The sequence below is a fragment of the Bos grunniens genome, chromosome 9 (genome assembly GCF_055505025.1).
Source record: "Bos grunniens cultivar Pamir isolate PY7600 chromosome 9, Bosgru_T2T1.0, whole genome shotgun sequence".
NCBI lineage: Eukaryota > Metazoa > Chordata > Mammalia > Artiodactyla > Bovidae > Bos > Bos grunniens.
In genome coordinates, this window is record NC_141173.1 from 32740907 (window position 1) to 32765852 (window position 24946).

The 24946-nt window shown below is 39.2% G+C and overlaps 1 protein-coding gene across 2 annotated transcripts in view; it reads left to right on the top strand.

Annotated features, from left to right (window-relative positions):
* The window catches only part of MAN1A1 (mannosidase alpha class 1A member 1), a 173237-nt gene extending 157913 nt beyond the window's left edge, over window positions 1–15324 (top strand). Inside the window, exons 10-13 of one of the 2 annotated variants that reach the window (XM_086317107.1) lie at window positions 5081–5300; window positions 6278–6450; window positions 11718–11833; window positions 12646–15324. In XM_086317107.1, the coding sequence (XP_086173233.1) occupies window positions 5081–5300; window positions 6278–6450; window positions 11718–11833; window positions 12646–12772 (636 nt within the window). In that variant the 3' untranslated portion in view covers window positions 12773–15324. Of the gene's footprint in view, window positions 1–727; window positions 1679–5080; window positions 5301–6277; window positions 6451–11717; window positions 11834–12645 lie in introns of those variants that run through there. The other variant, XM_086317108.1, reaches the window with a different exon arrangement.
* The last annotated feature ends 9622 nt before the right edge of the window (window positions 15325–24946 follow it).

The following is a 24946-nucleotide window of genomic DNA, read 5'->3' on the forward strand; positions in this document are numbered from 1 at the left end:
TGCATACATATATCCCCTCTCTCTAGATTTAATATTACATTGGTTCCCTCCAAGGTCAATAGTGAACTTTACTACACAGAGCAGATACAGCTCTTTAATATTTCAGATATTGGAACCAGACACCTTAGTTAGAGCCGTGGCCTTCATTTCACACAGCCTTTAAGACACATGATAAACATTAAAAGCAGACTAGGATATGGTCCATATGCCCTCTTCCAGATTTATTTTTTCTTCATTCCTGTGAGGTTTCAGGTTTTAACTCAGGGAGTTCTCCATACAGTATGGTTTCCCTTATATCATTTTTAATTACTGTCCTGGCAGACATTTTAATTATTCTAATCTTAAAGTGGCCCCCTAAGATCTTGATGTTCCAGGAAAGACAACTTTAAAATACTCTTTCAAATACTTTTCCCTTGGTTTCTAAAACTATACCCCGCCCCCCGCCCCCAGCTTTTAACATATTGTATTTAGACAAACCGTTGACAGGAAAATCCATTAAGAGCAAATGAAGTCAAAGTGTTTCCTCTTTCTCTTAATAGTAAAAACACTTTCAATCCATATTGTGTTTTTCAACTTAGAAAGCAAAGTTAGAACAATTGCACTTTTGATTTGAAGAAGTAGTCACGTCTTACATAGTAAAATTTCTTTGTGCTGGTTACATTTTGCTGCTTGCATGCGTGCCGAGTGGTTTCAGTCGTGTCTGACTCTGTGCCACTATGGACTGTAGCCCGCCAGCCTCCTCTGTCCATGGGATTCTCCAGGCAAGAATACTGGAGTGGCTTGCCATGCCCTCCTCCAGGGGATCTTCCCGATCCAGGGATCGAACCTGCGTCTCACATCTCCTGCACTGGCAAGCAAGTTCTTTAGCATTATCACCGCCTGGTTGTACTTTAAAAGATCATTGTTGTGAAGTAGAGGATCCCTTGCAGTGTTGTTCTGGACAGGTAATTTACTGGACATGCAGTCCATCAGCTTTAGCTTCTAGTGCCTTTTGAAAATCATTTAATCCCAGAGTGGCATGTTTTCTTTGGATTGTGTTAATAACAGATACTTTTGAGTTTTTACCTGGCTGTTAATGTGGCCTCATCTGGAAGCCATACTAAGAATCCAAGGTGGTAGATTCTCATGCTGCCAGAAAGTCCATTGGAGTGATCTGGACAGGTGACATATTAGGCATTTAGGATTCTAGAGGCACATCCAACTAATTTTTTTCAAATATAGAAGGATGAAATCACAAAATATACAAGTTTATTTTTACCTAATCAATTCTCTATAGGTTTGACAGAACATATTTTAAAACCACTGAAGACTAATTTTTCCTCCTTTATATTTATTTACATTTTCCCATTGCCACACAAACGTTGTTTCAAAAGTCTTGAAACTTCACTGTAGTTTGTTTTGAGAGATAGTGACTTGGTCAGAATCATACCAAAAATAATGTAGTACTTTATTCAGGATCCATAACAGGGTAATAATGTTTCTCTAATGCATGCTCAAAGCTATTACTCTTGCCATGTAGAAAGAATAATTTCTTGGGTGATGAACAAGTATCTGCTTGAAGGACTTTATTGCAATTTGTGCTATGAGAAGTGTAAATAACTAAGATGTTCAGTTGCATTAAATAAGAATGAAATATTAATGTAATATCTAGACCATCAATAAAATTAGCTTAACCACAGTTAATGAGCACAGTAGTGTGTTCATTTATTTCCTACCATCTTGGTTTCATTTGTTTATTTCTAATAAAGGTAAAAGAGGTTTGATCTACCTATGCATTCATTTTCATTCATTCTTCTCTATCACAATTTTGTCTGTATCTACTACAGGCATGCCTCAGAGATATTGTGGGTTCAGTTCCAGACCACTGCAATAAAGCAAGTAACATAGTAAAGCAACTCACATGAAATTTTTGGTTGTCCCATGCATATAAAGTTATATTTACACTACACTCTAGGCTATTAAGTGTACAATAACAGTATGTATAAAGCAAACAATGTATATACTCTAGTTAAAAATACTAACCATCATCTGAGTCTTCAGTGAATCATAATAGTAACATTAAAGGTGATGGATACAAATCACCATAATGAATATAATAATATTGAAAAAGTTTGAAGTGTTGCTAATTATCAAAATGTGACCCAGAGACATGAAAAGAACAAATGCTGTTGGAAAAACAATGCTGAAGACTTTCTTAATACAGGGTCACAGCAAAACTTCAGTTTGTGGAAAACACAGTATCTGCAAAGTGTAATAAAGCAAAGCACAATAAAAAAAGGTATGCCTGTATTCTCAAATGTGCTTCCTAAAATCTCTTTTTTGATGATACTCTAACAGTTATAGACACAGTCATAGCCCTTCTCCTTCCAAGAAGTATTAATAATTGAGAGTGTGGGGGGTATTTCCTATTTAAGTAATAAAAATAGTAATCCCAAGCCCTTATACTACAACTTTGTTTTTTTCTAATAAGGCTTATTTTGTTTATATACTCAGAAGAATATCAACAGTTCTGGGGCAGAAATAGCCAAAGATGTTTAGTCATTTTTGTAAAATCATTTCTCCCAAATTTAAAGACCTTTTTTCTTTTAAAAAAAACTTATTCATCATATATTAATATCCTTTTTAATAGAATTATTAGGGAGGAATTTAATTCATGTGTTACCAGTAGTGATGTGATGATAATAAATGGCTTTTATCAAGTGCTAATCTAGATGTTCAAGCTGGTTTTAGAAAAGGCAGAGGAACCAGAGATCAAATTGCCAACATCTGCTGGATCATCGAAAAAGCAAGAGACTTCCAGAAAAACATCTATTTCTGCTTTATTGACTATGCCAAAAAAAGTCAATATTGACTTTATTGACTGTGTGGATCACAATAAACTGTGGAAAATTCTGAACGAGATGGGAATACCAGACCACCTGACCTGCCTCTTGAGAAACCTATATGCAAGTCAGGAAGCAACAGTTAGAACTGGACATGGAACAACAGACTGGTTCCAAATAGGAAAAGGAGTACATCAAGGCTGTATATTGTCACCCTGCTTATTTAACTTCTATGCAGAGTACATCATGAGAAATGCTGGGCTGGAAGAAGCACAAACTGGAATCAAGATTGCCAGGAGAAAGATCAATCACCTCAGATATGCAGATGACACCACCCTTATGGCAGAAAGTGAAGAGGAACTAAAAAGCCTCTTGATGAACGTGAAAGAGGAGAGTGAAAAAGTTGGCTTAAAGCTCAACATTCAGAAAACGAAGATCATGGCATCTGGTCCCATCCCTTCATGGGAAATGGATGGGGAAATAGTGGAAACAGTGTCAGACTTTATTTTTGGGGGCTCCAAAATCACTGCAGATGGTGATTGCAGCCATGAAATTAAAAGACGCTTACTCCTTGGAAGGAAAGTTATGACCGACCTAGATAGCATATTCAAAAGCAGAGACATTACTTTGCCAACAAAGGTCTGTCTAGTCAAGGCTATGGTTTTTCCAGTGATCATGTATGGATGTGAGAGTTGGACTGCGAAGAAAGCTGAACGCCGAAGAATTGATGGTTTTGAACTGTGGTGCTGGAGAAGACTCTTGAGAGTCCCTTGGAGAGCAAGGAGATCCAACCAGTCCATTCTAAAGGAGATCAGTCCTGGGTGTTCATTGGAAGGAATGATGCTAAAGCTGAAACTCCAGTACTTTGGCCACCTCATGCGAAGAGTTGACTCATTGGAAAAGACCCTGATGCTGGGAGGGATTGGGGGCAGGAGGAGAAGGGGACGACAGAGGATGAGATGGCTAGATGCCATCACCGACTCGATGACGTGAGTTTGAGTGAACTCCGGGAGATGGTGATGGACAGGGAGGCCTGGCGTGCTGCGATTCATGGGGTCGTGAAGAGTCAGACACGACTGAGCGACTGAACTGAACTGAACTGAACTGAATCACTGTATTGACTGCTTTATAAACAAAATGTTGCAGTTTTCTCAATGGATACTACTATTCCTATTTCATGGATAAGGATACTGAGATTTAAAGATACAGTAAGCAAATTACCCACAAAGTTTGCAGATAGTAAATGTCAGTGCTGAAATTTGAAGCCGAGCAATTGGGGCTTCCCAGACCAAGCAGTGGTAAAGATCTATCTGCCAGTGCAGGAGATCTTAGAGACACTGGTTTGATACCTGGGTCAGGAAGATCCCCTGGCATAGGAAATGACAACCCACTATAGTATTCTTGCCTGGAAAATTCCATGAATAGAAGAGCCTGGTGTCCCTGGCATTGCAGAGTCAGACACGACTGAGCAACTAAGCACATACATACACAAAATCTGACTGACCAAAGAACAGCTCCTTTTTCTCCACTCTGTTTTGCCACCCTTTCAAGCCTAAGGGAGAGAAAGGAAGAGTAATAGCACTAGCCTGGGTTTTATATACAAATATGCTCTCCTCATTATTCAGAGCTGAGCCAGTGCTTTGTGTTATTTTTGAAAATGGAAATGCATTAAAGCAGCTCTCAACACTATACCAGTGGCCTGTCTTTGAAAAGAAGACAGCTTTTCTGGTCTGAGGACTACAAGTGTTTGATCATGGAACCAAGCAAAACCTATGGGGCTGGCCCAACAGCATTAATTCTAATGAACCAAACTAACAAAGCATAGATTAGAGGAGATATACAAAAGCAATAAATGAAATTTCAAGTTGAGTTGTATTTATGGAACCAAATTCAAATTGTGAGTGGTTTTATTCTTTTATATATATATACATATATATATATATATATATATATATACACACACACATATATATACACATACTGTTGTGGTAAAAGTGAATATGTTAGTTACTCAGTCGTGTCCAGCTGTTTTCGACCCCATGGACTGTAGCCCATCAGGCTCCTGTGTCCATGGGATTTTCCAGGCAAGAATACTGGAGTAGGTTGCCATTCCCTTCTCCAGGGGACATTCCTGACCCAGGAATCGAACCCTGGTCTCCTGCATTGCAGATGGACTCTTTACCATCTGAGCCACAATGTTCTTTTAGTATAAATCTGAGAAAAGATTACAAAATGTTGAAAATAAGTATTATTTTCAGGCTATTGAGACTCACTTGATCCGGAAGTCCCGTAACGGGCTGACTTACATCGCAGAGTGGAAAGGGGGCCTCCTGGAACACAAGATGGGCCACCTGACCTGCTTTGCTGGAGGCATGTTTGCACTCGGGGCAGACGACGCTCCTGAAGGAATGACCCAACACTACCTTCAACTTGGGGCTGAAATTGCCCGGACCTGTCACGAATCTTACAATCGCACCTGTGAGTCCCTATTACTCTTCATATATGGTCTTTGTGCTTTTTTATTTCATTAAGTAACTTTGTCCATTTGTTGCCATCAAAAAAACATCCACTGTGCCTGGTGAATATTTGATGATTATGATTAATATCTTAAAGGAATTTACATTTTTACTTTAAGAGGCATTGCTTTTCTACATAAAAACATTTACTTTTAGTTTACCAATAAACAAAAATCCAGGCCATAAAAGGTCAAGTCTAACTTACTGACCCTGCTTTATGTAAATAACATTGGGCGAGAGTCCCTGTCCTAATACAGAAGAAATTTGGTATGTTATAAACCATTATTAATCTTCCCAGAATCTGCATGAAATATACAATGAATCTACATGCATGCTAAGTTCCTTCATTTGTATCTGACTCTGCAACCCTGTGGGCTGTAACTCACCAGGCTCCTCTGTCCACGAGATTCTCCAGGCAAGAATACTGGAGGGGGTTGCCATGCCCTCCTCCAGGGAACATTTCAGACTCAGGGATCAAACCCATGTCTCTTAAGTCTCCCACATTGGCAGGCAGGTTCTTTACCACTGGCACGACCTGGGAAGCCCCATATGATGAGTCTAGCTGCCTTCTTATGAAAGTTTGATGCACAAGTACTATATAACCTTCATGCCGTAATGACTTAGAGTTCTCAAACACTAATTTTTTAGCTCACTAATAAGGTGGTGCTTCGCGCTGACCCAGTGAGGACTCGGTAAATGGTGGTAAAATGAAAGAAAGTAAAGGATTATTACCACTTTCTTAAATGTACTATTTTCAGTAGATAAATTAAAAATATATATTGAACATTGCTTATTATACAGTGTTTATAGCTATTCCTTAAAATGATCATTTTGGCACCCCTCTTGAGTGTTCTAAAGTATCTTTTAATTTCATTTAAGTTATAGACACTAAGTATTGTCAGAGACAATAACCCTTGTCCCCCACTGCATGTTTTTTAGTTGTGAAACTGGGACCAGAAGCTTTCAGATTCGATGGTGGTGTTGAAGCCATTGCTACGAGGCAAAATGAGAAATACTACATCTTACGGCCAGAAGTTGTTGAGACTTACATGTACATGTGGCGACTGACTCATGATCCAAAGTACAGGAAATGGGCCTGGGAAGCTGTGGAGGTGACGTTTTAGTTTGCTTGTGTTTCTTATGGGAATATGTGTGTGGAAAAAATACTCAGTGATCCCTATCAATCTAGTATATTAACTCTCCTATGATTCTTAGAGCTTAAAGCTTTGACCAGCCATCTTTCCATTCAAGACTGAGTGTTTTCAGTTAAGTCATCCCACATCCCTGCCTTCAGCTCTGTTTTTTGTATATAAATATACCTCCTCTGGTATTGAAGGAGAATCTGGAAAGACCTATTATAAAATTAAGTTCTCATGTTTATAAAAACATTGACCAGTTAATCCCACAAAGGGTATCTGGCAACTTGGGAATAGTCACCCTTACCTGTTGCATGTTTCAAGAAACCCCTGTATGATTGTTTCTTTTAGTCTTTGAGCATCATAGTGGTAATATATGCTTTTAATTAGAGCAAATGAGCTACTTAGATCTAACTTTTAGACAGTACCTATAGAAGAACTACTTTGTACATGAATATTCTAACACAGGTCTCGGAATCCTCGGAATATCTGTAAGCTTTCTATCTGTCCAGTGTGTTATTTGGATTATCCTGGCATTTCATGGATCTCTTCCTGCTGAATATGATGTATAATCTTCCTGAACTAATCTGTTGAACACTTTGTGTGCTGAATGCCAGAGGAGGTGCACTTTACGATATGCATCAAACAATGTCTAATTTTAAGAGCTATTATTTCAGAAGGAGTGGGAGGAAATTCAGGGGATAAGAACTGGCAAACGCTTTAATTATCAATACACTCTCTTACTGTCTAGCACTCTTTGTTAGAAAGTTAGCTGGCTTTTAAAACCATTAGGAATAACTTCTCTTAGGAAATCTAAAATGAGCATTGCCTTTGTGTAAAATTTAACTAATATCTTAGGAAGCTGTTGATGAATCTTGCTTATTACTCTTTTCATTTGGTATGTATCTTATCACCAGTTGTCAGTTATTTTAAGTAATAGCAATTCTTTATGCCTCTTTTTTTTTTTGAAAAATTTTCTAATTATGGTTAGTCAGTTGTAATTCCAGTTTCTTTATGTTTTTTCCTCTGAATAAAAAGTATATTAAAATTGAGATTCAGCTAAGCTTTGGTAATTGGGAATTATTTTGGTCTTCAGTAGGCCAGCAAGGAAATTAAGGTTAATACTCACTTGCAAGTATCAGTTTAAATTAAAAATTTCAGTAATAACATTTCATCAAATATGAAACACCATAGTTGATAAGAAACACCATTATTTTATATACCATTAAGAAAATACAACAATACCAATTAAATTATGACATGCCAATTTTAGACATGTTAAAGTGTGAAAAAAAATCGTATGACGGTAGTTTGTCGTGTGGGCAGAAAGCTTTGATTTGCTTGGTTCTTGCGGAGGGAGTTGTCTGTAGGGTATGAAGGTTGGTTTGATGTGTTAGGGTTTTTATCTGTTGACTCCTTTTACCGTAGCATATGATGTCAGATTGTTTGCTTGTGTCGCAACACAGGAATCCCCGTTTTTTGCCTGTGGTAACTTCTGTTAGAACTTGAAATGTAGTCGGGGGTGGTAGTGCTGGGGCCTCTTGCCTTCTGTGAAAAGCCACGGAGATCATAGACTCAGAAGGTACGGCAGCACCTTCTCTTCCTTTTGTGCTGTGTCCCGTCCCATCGGCCCTCCCTGTGTCCTGGCTTCAGCTTCAGTGGACAACACCCTGGCCTGCTGGCCCTGTCTTGCCCAGCGCCAGTGCTTCTCAGCTGTTCTGACTCAGAGCCTCTTCTGAGGCAGCTGGCGGAGGTCTGGGACGTGTGGGAGGCTGCAGCCCCAAGGGCCGCCCTTGGCCACTGAGGTTTTGGAGTTGATACATCACTATCCCAGAATAGTTATTCCGAAGAATCATTCTGAGAGGCATTCTATTTGGCTCTTTAGAGGGTTTCAGGCAGGAATGAGCCCCCATGCACACAGCTGTGACCTGCTCCATGTGTATTTCACTGGCCCTCCTCCCTTCCTTACTTCACTTTTCCCACCAGCTCAATCACTTCCTGATGTCACCTCTGTAAAAAGCAAAGCTCGCTGCATCCAGCCCATGTCTCTTGCTCTGCTTTTGGAGGAACCCATGTCCAGAGGCTGAGAGTCCCAAAGATTGTAGTGAAATGATGTATTCTGATCAGACTAAGCGTCCTGGGTACGTGGCCTCTTCCACTGTCAAGAAACTAAAGCCAGGGACTGTCATGGGGACCCAGGAGAGCTGCTTGTCCCCAGCTTCACATCTCTGAAGTCTTAAAATTTAGACTTGACATGAGGGCTTTTTTATTTTTTGAAAGTTAAAAATGCCTCTTTGGCATTTCTCCCGGCCTTGTTTTTCTTTTTAATTTACCAAAAATGTCAAAATATTAAAGTAGCTAGGCCTCTCTAAGCTTCCCTGGTGGCCCTAGCGGTAAAGAACCCACCTCCCAATGCCTGAGACATAAGAGGCATGGGTTTGATCCCCGGGTTGGAAAGATCCCTGGGGTTTGATCCCCAGGTTGGAAAGATCCCTGGAGGGAGGACGTGACAACCCACTCCAGTATTCTTGCCAGGAGAATCCCCATGGACAGAGGAGCCTGATGGGCTATACAGTCCATAGGGCCACAAGGAGTCAGACATGACTAAAGTGACCTAGCATGCAGGCAGGCCTCTCTAAACTTCTGAAAGGCCCGCACTGTGCTAATAATAGTAAGTGTGTCATCTTCTGGTTCTATTCTCAGGACAACCTCATGTTGAAAAAAAGGATGCTCCCTAGATCCAGAAAACTGAGGCCACAGTGAGGAAGTCTAGAGCTGGGACTTAGCCCCCACCTCTAAAATGTCAGATTGTGTTCTTGACTACTCTGGTTCACCACGTTAGGCATGGGAGAGAAAAAAGAATGAGTGGAAGTGAACTGAAAAGATGAAAACTGTTTGGGCAGCACCAGCCCCCAAAACAACTCTTTTTTTCTACAACAGAAGAAGGAGCTTATAGAAATTTCTGACCCCTGGGTCGGGAAGATGCCCTGGAGAAGGAAATGGCAACCCACTCCAGTATTCTTGCCTGGAAAATCCCATGGATGGAACAGTCCATGGGGTCGCAAAGAGTTGGACACAAGTGAGCAACTAATACATTATCATACAGAAATTTCTGTAGAAAGGAGGGTTAGCTGTTTATCATGCCTGGCCCTCTCTTTAGTTTATCACAGTACCAAAGAACTTCAAGGGAAAAAATCAAGAAAAAGTTTTGCGGATAAATTCTTCTTTTTAAGGAAATGTCTGGAAATAGGATTTCATTACGTTCAATAACAACAAATTTACCTACTTCTGAATCTTTTTATTTTTTTACCCTTTTTTACAAATAATTTTTGGCCTACTCCATGTATCTGGCATTTGACTTTTTATCAGACAGAACAGTTATCAAAAAAGGAAGGAAGGAAAAATATAATAGAACCTGAAAGTTCCTTTCTTCAGGCTTTTCCTCCATTTAGTTCTTTGTCTGAAACTAAGAGTATAATCGAAACTGCTTTTTTTTAAGTTGATTGTTCTTATGTTCCCTAGGGCTTTTAAAAAGTTCTACACTAGGAGACATGTTCACGTAGCCTGCCACTTGGATTTTCTTTCACCTGGTAATTAAATGCTTTTTCTCCCGACCAATGCTGTCTCCCTTCTGCCCTCCAGCCCTAGGGTGTGGAATCAATACACTCATTATCAGTGTCTGCAGATGGAAGTGGATCGCTCAGCACCACACTCCTGCTCCCTGCCTTCGCCTTCCACCTCACCTTTTCCAGGCTCCGCATTCTTAGAGCCGTGCTTTCCTCCGAAACCCTTTTCTCGCCGATGAAGATTTTTCTCAATTAATATGGCAAGAGCTATGCCGTAGCTTCTTGGTAGTTTAGCTAAATAGGAGGAAAATGCAATATAATTATACAAATTTTTTTTTAAAAAGGGATAGGATTGTGATCTATAGATCTATAGATCACAATAACCTGAAGAATAACTTGATCTTATTCATGTTTCCTTTATCTCATTAAACATTGTAAGGGACTTAGTCTTACACTTTATTATTTTTGTCAACATTCTATGAATTAGAACCAGATTTCCAGTAAGAGTTTGTATACAGTGGGAATCTTTATTTTACCATATAGTTATTAAAATTAATAGGATGTAGTGAGTAGAAAATAACTTCCTGGAGATGATTGTGCCTGGTAACCAGTAAGGCAAACCAGTGTAATATCCAGATATCCAATACAAAGAGCAGTCAGTTTAGCAGTAACTGACACAATGGAAGGCAAGTCATTTTAAAATTCTATTACCTGAATTTTCATTCTCACACTGCCCATCCCTTATCTTTTCCCATCTCTGACTATAATACGCACTTTTTTTAGTCAGTCAATGATAAGAATGTAGGATCCTTTCTCTCTGGTTAGTTACCAGTGGTTTAATCCCATCTTCTTCCATCTCAGTCTAAAGAAAAGAAAAATATATTTCAGAAATAGATGCCAGCCATGTTTTTTTCACTGGTTTTCATTTTCTCCTTTTATATCTGTCAGTCACCAGTATCACTCATTAGTGCTCTGCTATCGATTTTTTAAAGATAAGAAGTTCTGATGACCATAGCAGCCCAGCACGCTCAACCAGTGGTTTAGAGTCCCAGTTGACATTAACAGTTTTTCCAGACCAGGTGTCAACAAACTTTCTGTAAGAGCCAAAGAGAATTAGGCTTGGGGCCCATAAGCATTTACTCAGCTCTGCCACTGTAGTGAAAAAATGGCCATACACAATATATAAATGAGTGTGTCTGTGGTTCCATAATACTGTATTTACAAAAACAAAAAGCAGGCTGGATGTACTTTTTGGTCTGTAGTTTGACGAATCTTGCTCTAGACCATAAGATGAAATGGTTTAAAAATTATTCTGAAATTAAATGTAAAAATGTTTCCAGTTAGATGAGATATACTGTCCATGGGCTTCCCAGGTGGCGCTAGTGGTAAAAAAAAAAAAAAAAAGCCTCCTGCCAATGCAGGTAGACATAAGAGACCTACCTGGGCTCTATCCCTGGGTCAGGAAGATCCAGTGGAGAAGGGAATGGCAACCCACTCCAGTATTCTTGCCTGGAGACTCCCATGGACAGAGAAGCCTGATGGGCCTCAGTCCATGGGGTGGCACAGCCGGTCAGTTTAAGTCCTTATTTTATTTAAACGTGACAGTCTGGTAGTAAAACTCTGTGACAGCCAGTTTCCTGAAACGTGACCATTTTTCCCCTCCTCTTTGCGGATTAGGCCCTGGAGAAACACTGCAGGGTGAAAGGAGGCTACTCCGGCCTCAGGGACGTTTACTTCACCAAGGAGAGCTACGATGATGTACAGCAGAGCTTCTTCCTGGCAGAGACACTGAAGTAAGTAAAAGTTATTCTCAGTGCATGTGACCGAGATACCTGAACAGACCTTCTTTCTGAAAGTTGTCTTTATCATGAGCACATTCAAATAATACCAAGCATGACTGCTTCTGAAATCCATTCTACATGCATGGCAGTAACTGTGGGTGTGTTTTCATCATTGTGTAAGTTCGGCGGCTTGGGACTACCGTTTTTTTTTTTTTTTTAAAGTTAACATTTTTACATGTACTACCTTTTTTTTTATTTTTGGCTGTCCTGGGTCTTCATTGCTGCACAGGCTTTTCTCTAGTTGTGGTGAGCAGGGGCTACACTCTGGTTGCAGTGAGCAGGCTTCTCATTGCGGTGGCCTCTCTTGTTGCAGAGCACGAGCTCTCGGGCACCTGGGCTTCAGTCCTTGCAGCACATGGGCTCAGGGCTCTAGAGCACAGGCTCTAGAGTTGCAGCTCCCAGGCTCCAGAGCACAGGCTCGATAGTTGTGGTGCACAGGCTCAGATGTTCCAAGTGTGGGATCTTCCTGGTCAGGGATTGAACCCGTGTCTCCTGTGTTGGCAGGTAGATTCTTTACTACTGAGCCACCAGGGGAGCCCCTTGGGACTGCTTTGTATGGTTCTTGTCCACGGACCAAAGCACACAGCAGCTTCTTTTCCTCAGCAGTAACGAGTGTACTTCTTAAGGTTTTGCTGTACTTGACTGTTGTCCACACTTCTCCACAAGGGGAAGGGAGACGCTGATGTGGTTTTTCTCTGTGTCTTTGTGGTTTCACTGAATAACCGGGTCCCTCAGGCCTCACATACCCATGTTTCTCTCTCCAGATATTTGTACTTAATATTTTCTGATGACGATCTACTTCCTCTGGAACATTGGATCTTCAACACCGAGGCACATCTTCTCCCTGTACTCTCTAGGAATTTAAAGAAAGTTGAAGACGATGGGAAATAAAAAGACATTTTATATTTTACTCTCCTCCACTCCTTTCACTGCATACCTTAATAATTCTTTTTCTGGTGATCAGGCACATGATGAATTTTTATTAATAGATCTGTGATTATTCTAAGTTTTAAAATTGTTTTGCAGTCTTCCATGTTTATTATCATACATATAGATGGACCTAAATTCCTTACTGTATCCTTTATTATTCAGCCAGTGAATCACAGGGTTTTTTGTTGTTGTTTTTAAGTAATCTGTTATCTCTAGAGTTTATGAAGATGTAGTATTATTTTTAATAAACTGAATAGAACAGTATACCTATGATCTCTTAATTACAATTTTGATTTGACTGCAAAACTTTTTCCTCCTCTATGAGGAGATGATGTCTGCTTTAAGCTGTAATGTTTTGCCATGTTGCAAAAAGCCATAATAATGAATTAAATAATAAAAAAAGCTTTTTTCCTTTTCAATTTCATGTTAATCGGGTTTGTCTATTCACCAGAGACAGATCTTATAACTGTGACAGTGTCCTTATGCGGGTCTATCATTATTTGATAGAATATCTTCTAGAATACTTTACTCACATTGTAATTCAAATTAGAATATCATCCCCAAAGGATCATCTCCTGTCGACCTCATTTCATCAGATCCACGGTATATTTTTGTCAGTTAATTATATTAGTGTTTCCTAATTTGGGAAATAGTTTTCAGATTTTATTTTAAATGCCCTGTGTCATCTCTGGATCATGTACTGGTTAATTTCTTCCATTCTCCACCACACAACAAAGTGAGCTTTTCAGTTTTGCAGAGCTCTGCTATTACCGAATTATATTTTTTAAAGGGAAACTGTATAACTTTTAGTGAGTTAGCTTTTGCTTTTATCTGAATATGTAAAGAAATCGGGGCCCACTCTCTGGAAAGAGGGTATTCCATATGGTTTTTTTGTTTGCATTTCATCTGTAATGTATTTTTCTTGAAAAAAAGAAACTATTACATTTGTTTAGGTTTTTCAGGTTTGAAAAGGGTCTTTTCTCAAACTTAGTAAATTATTCATTTCAGTTTATGAAAGCAGGATTTAACTCAGAGAATCTTTGGCAATGTGTCTATTCATGGTCGATTGAGGAAAAATCTATTAAACTTTTAGGCCAAATTAGGATATAGTATATTTTGTCTGGTTAAGTTCAACGTAGCAATCTCCGCTTAGAAGTAATGCATAGGAATGGACACTCCCAATCCTCTACAGTCCTGTAGCAGATCAAAATAATTATAATTAAATGAGTCTTCAAAACATTTTTTGAGATATGAGTCGTTTTCCCAGAAATAGATTTGGTTATCATATTGGTTCATATTTTATATATATTCCTGTGAAAGGGCTAATATGATGATGCATGTACTGAGGTACAGAGATTTTGACCATCTGTACTTTTCAACTACAGCGGTCACATAGATCAGTGCAACCCCATAGATTAGGTTGAAGCATATGAAATTAAGGCATTTGTAGTTTAAAAATTGCTCAGTATCAGCGATTTCATATGCTTCAGCCTAATAGTTTTTAAGACAGTTATTTTCTTAGATCTCAATAGACTGAGTTGTTTTAGCTATTTCAGCTTTTGAAAGCTTTTCAAAAGATTTCCATTGTCTGAAAGGCATATGACCTGCCCCTTTTTTCAATGTTATTCATTGGTATATGTCAAAAAATAAATCAGTAAAGTTAGTAAGTGGAAAAGATCCTTTAGGACATCATGATTGCTATTTCCAAAACTTAAAGGCAAACGTAGAAGATTCTCATCAAAATTGGGCCATATGTATTTAGATTATAACTTTCATATGAATGTCTTTGAACTAGCAATTTAAAATAATTTATTTTCTTTGCTTTTCAATCTGATTTGAAAGAGCACAAGCTGATAGGTATTTCTGCAGCAGATAGGATACTAAAGTCAGGTTGTATGAACACATAGGACTGTACTATGATGAACCTTTTCCTTTCTGATATAAATAGGTAAGAAGATTATACTACATGCTGCCCAGCCAATAGCAAGAACAAAGTTATTTCAATTCTAGAACTTGGATATTTTTAGCCTAGGACCCAAAATACCAATCATGTAAGCAAAATAAGAGATTACTATTATGGTGATATAATTTAATTAAAGTTATATTTTGTGTTAATTATTTTAAACAACTGAAGTCCTTAGGTAGAGGTTGTCTTTCGTTCATTTTCAGCAAAAACTGTGCAATTATGTTTACATATGTTTTCACATCCCAAAAGGTGAATAATTAAAATAGCACTTAATTTTGTTTCTGCACATGTTTGGTATACATTGTGTGACACACATGTAAGTTATATGGCAGTTTACAGAACTTCAGTGATGTTTGTCATGACACCTTCATGTGTACCAGTAGTTCTTCCCATTGTTTTTTATTTGTACTTAAATCCACTGTGTCATTTTCAACTTTATATAAATCTCTAATGTTATGGGAAACATAATAGATTGACACATAATTTTTAAAAACTATATTTGTAAAATTTCTCTATTGTAAATAAAGTCTTTTGATATATCTCCTCATTTGTTCTGTTTTTCTCCATTTAAGTAAGCTTTTGGATGTTTTGGGATGAGTGTGTACCATGGCAAATGGACATATTAAATTCTAACAGTGATTCCGTACCATACCCAGAGAATTGTGACAAGGACAGTTTTCCCATTAAAAATTTTAGATTGCAAATAATGTTGCATAACCACCTTTGGTTAATCAGATACTTTTGTTAAGAATCTGACATATGTTGAACACCAGGGCACATGGAGTAGAGACAGGGAGTTGGCATCAGAAATGAAGTGTGTTTCTTGTTTGTTTTTTTTTTAATTATTATGTATTTATTCATTTTTGGCTGCATTAGGTGTTCATTGCTCGCATGGGCTTTCTCTAGCTGCAGCGAGCAAAAGCAAAAAAAACTCTAGGTGCAGTACTCTGGCTTCTCATTGCAGTGGCTTCTCTTGTTGCGGAGCGTGGGCTCTAGGTGCACAGGTTTCGGTAATTGTGGCCCATGGGATCAGTAGTTGTTGCATAGGGACTCAGTCGCCCTGAGACATGTAGGATCCCAGTTCCCAGACTAGGGATCAAACCTGTGTCCCCCACCTGAGCAGGCAGACTGTCAACCACCAGACCACCAGGGAGACATCAGTGGTCCTTGTTCTTCAGTTGACAATTCAATTGAGATCAAACCCCACCACCACCACCAGTGAAACAAAACATTTCATCATGTTAAATGACAAGTTAAATTCTGCTATAGATGTTCAGAGCAGAAGGAGGTCACTAGGATTTGAGTGGTCAAAGAGCCTTAATAGAAAAGAACAACTTAAGCTACAGGAGAACCCCCAAAATGGCATTGAAATACGTATAATATCATATATGAAATGAGTCGCCAGTCCAGGTTCGATGCACGATATTGGATGCTTGGGGCTGGTGCACTGGGACGACCCAGAGGGATGGTATGGGGAGGGAGGAGGGAGGAGGGTTCAGGTTGGGGAACACATGTATACCTGTGGCGGATTCATTTTGATATTTGGCAAAACCAATACAATATTGTAAAGTTTAAAAATAAAATTAAAAAAAAAAATGCTAGGTTCTTCAGATTCAGGTTGTACTTTTTAAAATGTTTCAAACATTTGGGCTGCTGTTCTCTCTGCCCAGATCTCTCCTAGATGTTTTTCTGGCTCATCCTCACTTCATTCAGGCCTCTGCTTAATTAGCACCTTATCAGAGTGGATTCCTTGACAAATCAGTATAAAATTCCCAGTCACCCTTTGCCCCTTACTCTGTTTTATTTTCTATTTAGATTTGTTATGTAACACATTTGTTTTCCTTATGTGTCTGTTGTCTGCCTGACCTCTTAGAATTTAAGCTCCATATGAACAGAAAGTTACTTTATTGGGTCTTTCTCCCCTTGCCGTTTTCAGTGCTGGAGTGGCACCTCATACCTGGTGTACACAGTGAATGCTTGGTTACCGGGTGAATGAATGAATGAAATTCTACCTTGTATTCATAGGCTTTGCTAGAGCTATTTACAAATGTCTTAATAAGTAGTACATTAAAAAAAAAAAAATACTAAGTACCAGTATTACCTGCTATTGTTTTAAATAACTAATCACAGGAATGGGCAGTTTTTAAAACTGCTCCCTAAAGTAATTTTGGGGCATCCCAGGTGGCACTAGTGGTAATGAATCCGCCTGCCAGTGCAGGAGATGTGAGAGACATGGCTTTGATCCGTGGGTTGGGAAGATCCACTGGAAGAGGGCATGGCAACTCACTCCAGTATTCTGGAGAACACTGAAGAATCCCATAGACAGAGGAGCCTGGCAGGCTACAGTCCATGGGGTCACAAAGAGTTGGACAGAACTGAAGCAACTTAGCACACATAGTAGTTTTAGGGAAATATAGAATAAATTAGTATTTATGATTGGAATAACCTTAAACCAACAGATGTTTTTTTACAACATTTATATCATTAAGGTACTGTGTATATCTAGCCTTGTGTAAAATACATACCAAAAAAAGTGTAAGTCATGATTTCTCCAATATTGAGTTTTTTCAGTGTTTCTATTTGAATAGCCTACTATTATTTTCTGTAACTTAATCTCCCAGTCACTATATCATAAAAAGAACCTATTTCAATAGCATCAAGCAAATAAATTGTTTTTTTTTTACTTGATGTAGAGTTAATCAAAAGGGAACCTTCTGAATTCAATTATTTGTAACACAAATGTTGGTTTTGTTTACTCTGTTGGTGACAGGATTACTTAAAAAGATTCTAAGCATGATTTTTTTTTTTTACACTAATATCAACCATCCATACAGAGATGACAACTTGGCAATCAATACATCTAATTTCTGATACTTATGTGTAGGTAGGTGGTGGTGGTGGCTTAGTCACTAAGTCGTGTCTGACTCTGTGACCCTATTCACTGTAGCCCCTCCAGGCTTCTCTGCCCAAGGGATTTCCCAGGCAAGAATACTGGAGTGGGTTGCCATTTCCTTGTCCAGGGGATCTTCCTGACCCAGGGATCAAAACCAGGTCTCCTGCATTGCAGGCAGATTCTTTACCAACTAAGCACCTGCTGCTAAGTCACTTCGTCGTGTCCGACTCTGTGCGACCCCATAGATGGCAGCCCACCAGGCTCCCCCGCCCCTGGGATTCTCCAGGCAAGAACACTGGAGTGGGTTGCCATTTCCTCTCCAATGCATGAAAGTGAAAGTGAAGTCGTTCAGTCGTGTCTGACCCTCAGTGACCCAATAGACTGCAGCCTTCCAGGCTCCTCCGTCCATGGGATTTTCCAGACAAGAGTACTGGAGTGGGGTGCCATTGCCTTCTCCGAACTAAGCACCAGGGAAGCCCAGTTATATGTAGACTGCTGCTTAAATTTTTAAGAAAACAATGTAGATCTTTTTCTTTGAATTTATTTAAGCCTAGAGTTCATATATCTAATTGCCATTCTAGCTCCTTAGGTTGTGCCTGACATCTGGGGGGGACTCAGAATGGGATGAAGAGAATTTTTTTTTAAATCTTTTTAACTGATTTAATGGCCCAAAGACTGATTACTGTTTCTTCTTGTTCATTCCATCTACATTGGCCAATACATGAGTCATAACCTTTACAAAATATTTGCCAGGCATCAGATATGCACATAAAGTATTAGAACTACATAGGAGTCTAGACAGCATTTAGTCCAATTCTTTTATTTTAAATATGAGGAAACTGGGAAATTCTCCCAAGGTCAGGAACTGTTTTCTATCCTGGCTCTGCTACCAGACACAGAGATTTAGTAAGATTTATGCTTATAAGAAAGAACAATATATGAGAGCGTACATTATATCCAACCAGCCTACTCCAAAATAAAGGTGTAAATTCAGTTCACTGTTGGAAACTGGTCTAAGGCTGTATTTCTCAAGGAGTCGGCTGCAGTTCCCCTGTGCCAGAATCTCTTGTAAGTCTTGTTAAACTGCAGATTCCAGAGCATTAGTCTAAACTAAGCAAATCAAAATTAAGGGGTAGCCTGGAATATCCACGTTTAGTGAGCTCTTTCTGTAATTCCCATCCATTCTAAAGTCAAGAGCCACAATTTTAAGTTATAAGTAAGTGGAAGTCCTAAAATAGCAGAAGAAGTAATTAATTAGCAAGTCATGACAAGCCTATGTACCTTCTGAATTTTTATTTCTACTTCAAGGTTCAAGCACAACAGCAACCTGAAACAAAATTTGGATCACTTTGGAAACATAGATTCATCCTTTTACAAAAGCATTTCTAAGTAGTAAGCCATACATACCTAAATCTTTGAGAAACAGATTTATATTGGATTTTTAAATAACGCTTTCTTATTGAAGGAATCTTAAAAGTATTAACTTCAATCACCCCAACTTTTAATTCAATGACTGTTCCATTTGCTTTCTTCTCCCAACAGCTGCTTTTAAAGTCAATTCTTAAATTGTTTCTTCTGTTTTTCTTGAATTTTAACATGGCTGTCACTTGTGCAGAGTACACAGAACTCCTAGTGGGCCATGTGTCGCGTAAATGTATAAAATGTTCTTGGAAATGACCTCTGAAAAGCACCTTCATTTCCATCCACACCCTCCTTTGCCCCTCCCACCCGCCCTATTTTTACATTCATTGTAATGCTAATCACCAAAGATTTTTTTGACTTGTCATTGTTATGATCACTTTGAATGCCCTTAAAACATTACTTACTAATAAATTAACGTAAACTTGTGTTACAGATTCACTTAATTCCCCAGTGAATGCAAATTACCATGAAAGCCTAGAGAAGAACAGGGATAGATGCAGAGCAGCTTTTCCACATCCTGGGTTATTTTGGCCTTAGGCTATGAACACACATTAATTCATAATTCTGCACAAAGGGCCATAAAATGTACTGATTTTCAAGTAACATTTTCCCAAAAAATGACTGGCACCTAAGAGTTTTTTTGTTTTGCTTGTTCTATTCTGTTTTGTTTTTTGACTCTCCAAGGAGAAATGATGATTCTCATTCGCTGAATTTTTAGGAACTTTGTTCCTGACTTTGAATTTGTGTGGTTGTTGGTAGAAAGTAGAAACACAGCGTCAAATCGGCCCTAGAACTAAGCTGAAGAGTCACCACACCAGCTTCTTAAGGCAGGCACGGTGCTGTTGGCCCCGTATCGTGGGCATGACAGCTTTGACTCTTGGGACCCAAGGCATCTATTTAGCAAGTGACAGAAGGACTAGCAAACTGTCTCTTCCTTCTTTGTGCAAAACCTCACCACCACCCTGCCGGTCAATACCGCACATTAGCCTCACTGGTTAAATAAACCCTAAGTACATTTTAAGTACTGGTCACCTTGCCATCTATTTCCAGATGGATAACTTTGTGACTTAATGAACTGTTGGCCAGGAGCTGCAAAATTTTATATATTTTAAATACCACCACTAAAAATCCATCTAGTCTCTTTTCTTTATATAATGCAGTAGAGAAGAAGAACATAGGTATAGTTGGGCCAGTGGCAAGCAGATTTCACTAAGAATCAAGACAACTGAGTTCCAGACTTGGCTATAGCATTAACTTCCTGTATGATTTGAAACAAGTCTTTACATCTCAGTTTCCTCATCTGTAAAATGAGAGGAGTGATCAGCCCAGGTGGAGCAGCTAGGCTGTACCTTCAGTAATGTCTATTGTGGATGGTGGAGCAGGAAACGCAATACACAAGCAAGGAATGTTCCATGCATGGACTTGAGACCACCGCACCCAAATTATGAGACATCAAAACCTTACTTTTCTCATCCGTAAAATGGGAATAATAACACCTACATCATGAGGACTAATACAGCTCATATATGTATGTGTTCTTATCTCTGTACCTGGTAGGATTATGCTTCAATCCCTGAATCCCAGTCCCTATTTCTGGCTTTATAAAGAGCTAAAGAGAATCATCTCCTGCAAAAGAATCATCTCTCCTCTGCCTTGGGAAGCCTCCAGCTTGTTTTGTTATGACAACACGTTTGCTATTATTTTGCTTGCGGTTTCCAACTACCCTAGGCTTCTTTGGATGCCGTCCTTCAATCAGACTGCTTCAAACACATGTTATTGCTCATCTTCCAAGGTCAGAGTTTAGCTCTTATTTTCTAAGATGAGAACAGAAATATCCAGCTCTTTCTTCACACCAGTGTGCTGCACTAATTGACTTTTCCACATACTTTGTATGAAAGAACAGGAGGTTTCCTTTCAGCATTTGTAGAAGAAAAGAAACAGAGATCAACCTGCTTGACTGCCGCACTAGTAAGCGCACTATTATCAGCTGTGTCATTGATGTATTCAAATAATGCCATGAAAATAAAACAGTGACTGCAAGTTAAGAACTGCTTTTAAATTGAAGTATAGTTTTGTCTTCATCCAAAAGTAGCTTTGGAAACCAACAAAATCAATTTAATGAACTCGGAAGGATTGCTGAAATAATTTCTGAAAGAGCCAGTATTGCTTCCAAGATCAGCTTACATGTTTGTGCCCTCCAAAAGTCACATCTGTTTCCCCCAGTTCCATGGAAGTCCTGTCATCAAACCCTGCTGGCTTTCAAGGTCAGATTCCCTGGGGATTCCCAGTCCCTTTGCCAGATCCCCAGGCTGGGAAGCCTGACATGGGGCCTAGAACCTTCACAGTGGGAGAACTTCTCTGGTGTTATTGTTCTCCAGCCTGTGGGTCACCCACTCGGTGACTATGGGATCTGATTTTTTTGTGATTGTGCCCCTCCTACCATCTCATTGCATCTTCTTGTCTTTGGACTGGGGTATCTTTTTTTCGTGGATTCTAGCACCCTCCTGTCAATGGTGGTTTAACAGCTAGTTGTGATTTTGGTGCTCTGGCAGGAAGAGATGAACACTCGTATCCTTCTACTCTCCCATCTTGAACTGGAAGCTCCTCAGCTTAAATGTTTGAAATGTACTTATAGTAATTTAAAACTAATCACATCCTTTCAAAGACAAATGCAAAAGTGATTTTGATTGAGAGTCCCGTTACCTGTCCCCCACCTTCAAAAATAAAAAAAAATAAAAGAAACTGAGAGTTTCTATAGCATTGAGGACATGAATTATGTCAGAGTGACACTTGCCTTTTCATCTAGTACTCCCCACCAGTGAAGCAGACTGTGCACTTCTAAAGAGGGGCTTGTGTTTCTGCCCTAGAATCTGCCTAACAAAGTACACGCAGTTCCCCTCTCCTCCCCTGCCACACCCCTGCTGACTTTCACTTTTCTGGACTCCACCTGAAATGGCCCTCCCTGTCTGTATTCTACTCTTCTTGGAAAAATGTCTACTCACCTTTAAGTCTCAATTTACATGTTTGTAACCTGTCTGCCTCTCTCTTCCCCCAATTTGTTCTTGCTTCTTGTGAGTCTCCAAAGGACTTTATGCAAACTCCTATTCACATTCATCACACTCTTGGGTCATTATTTTTTACTCATTCATTCCACAGACATTCATTAAGCTCCCAGAGTGTTTCAGACACTATCCCGGGTTCCTAGGGATTCAGCAGAGAGCAAGTTAGACTTGCTTCTTGCTTCAACAGAGCTGGAGGCTAGAAAAGGGGCAAATATGCAAAAATATATAAGATTTTAAAAGGAAGTTGCCGTGGCTTATTAATGAATAAAAATACAAGATTTAATGTGGCATCTGGCATGTATTTGTCTTCAATCTGGTTACATCCTTCCATCCTGCACTGGAAGGCACTCAGAGAACATACAGTAAAGACTGAACAAAGTGTTAAGGGCTTCCCTGGTGGCACTAGTGGTAAAGAACCCACCTGCCAGTACAGGAGACATAAGAGACAGGGGTTCGATCCCTGGGTTGGGAAGGTCCCCTGGAGGAGGGCATGGCAACCCACTCCAATATTCTTGCCTGGAGAATCCCACAGACAGAAGAGCCTGGAGAGCTACAGTCCAAAGGGTAGCAGAGTCAGACACAACTGAAGTAACTCAGCACATACAAACAAAGTATTACGAAGGAAAAGTCTCAAACTTTTGTTGAAAAGATAAAAACAGAATTTTCATATTAAGTTTGCCTGCTACAGAACACAGCTTCTGCTAGGCCATATTAACGCCAAGTGGTACTTCTTTCTGCAAGACTGAATGCGGACTCTATTTTTAGTGGGTAATCTCATGTTTACCTTAACTGAGATACCTAATTATAATCTGTCATTAGAAAATTCTCATCACAGTACTTGCAACAGTAAACTCACCAAAGATAGGACAGTTTTCTCATCTCTTAGCATGTTCAAAATATATCAGTTATCTCAGGGAAAACCCACAGGAGCCCAAGCCGTATCCCTCCATTTTAATTGATTCTGGACTACACACTGCTGGTAAGATCAGCAGACACACCAGATACTCTCTCATCATTAGGATTAGGCTTGCTTGTTTATTCTGTTTTAGAGGGGATGGGTTTTTTTTGTTTGTTTGAGCCGTCATAGTTAAAGGCTGCTCACACATCTGAGACTGCCTTCTTTTGGTCAGTGAAACACGTGGGAGACACTGTCAGTGATGTAAAGGAAGAAGAACGCCTCTGTAGCTACTGCGGCCTTTTTGTAATCCTCTCTAGAAATAGGATCAAGGATTTTAGGAGTCAAGCAAATCCCTTAATAATGACATTGTTATATTCTTCCTAGTAAGTTCATCTTCCTTTTCGCAAGCTGGCCTGTCTTCAGCGATAATAACAGGTGACAGAATGGCTAGCTAGAATTTTCACTGTCGTCAACCTTATCTTCTTGTCTCTTTATTTCTGGTGGAAGTGCTAATATAAATGAGCAAATAACCGAGAGGGAGAGTAACAAGAGATCTCAAAAAGATTAATCAGTCCCTGAAAATCTGAAAGCGACTTTTGTCGTTATTATCAATCAATATACACAATTTCTTTTAAACACTAGATAAAAGCATATAATACATCAAAAACATGATTGAAAGGTAAATAAATATAATGAATTTTCACAAGATCTTGGATTTATTTTTCTATTGTAAAAACGGTATAGAATAGATTTAGTTTTCTTTCTGTCTCTTCATACAATGATGAGTGCATTAAGGAGAAGTTTCAAAATTTCCACATTGTGTATCTGGGCTTTTAACCTCTCCCAAAGATCAGATAAAGACTGCCAAACCAAAAAGCATTCTTGGCTCATGTACACAGCTTATTCTTTAAATAGGAGATTCAGCACGTCTGAGCAAGAGCAAAGACTTCTCCAGAGTCTTTATCTATTGATTAACTGTAGAAGCTATTCTGTTTAAAATGAGTCTTGAATACGCTGTAAAATAAATGTTTTATTCTATTTTGGAGTAAAAGGTGTGAAGGGAAAAATGAGACATACATACTCCTCCCTTACTCTACAAATATATGCTGTATTACCTTTTTGCCCATGATATTTTTATAAAAAGTTGGAAGCAAGAAAAAAAATACATTTGGCAATGAGATTGTATTTTACCTCATGAGAAAAAATCCAAGACCAAGTGTTAATTACTGCTCCACTGTACAGAGGTTACTTGGTGGCTCCTCAGTACATTTTAGGAGCTTCCCTGAGACCTTTGGTGAAACTGCTAATATGCCTCACATCTCAAAGGAAGTTGGCAAAACCTTCTTTTTTCTGTGATTCTTATGGTTACAATACAAGATCCCTAGATTCTCAGAAGCAGGCATCACCTTGTGAAGAGATTTGTTTAAAGTGAGAAATCCTCCAGTTTCTTCTCTGGTCATTATCTTTGTAATTATTACAAGTGGGAACCAGAAACCACTCAGTCTCAAAAAGAAGAAATTTAACACAAAGAACGTGTTACACTGCTGATACAAGAGCTGAGACATCAAACAGTGGATGGTGAACTCTGATGGCAGTTCAGAAATTAGCAACTGCAATATGCCACTCTCTGGGCAGGAGGAGGAAAAACACAAGCTGGAGGTGATGCTACAAGAGAGCAGAAAAGGCCAGAGCGTGAGCTAGATCAGCAATGGAGGACTCAGCAGAAGCCGAGACCGTAGCGGGAAGGAATGGTCCAGGAGAGGCTGGAATCATGAAGGTGATACAGCAATGGCTAGGCAGCGCTAGAAGCACAATGAAAGGAAAATACCCTGGCTTCTTCCTTTCTCCTACTTCACAGTCTTTTACCAATGCTTCCCATTGGCCAAGACGACCA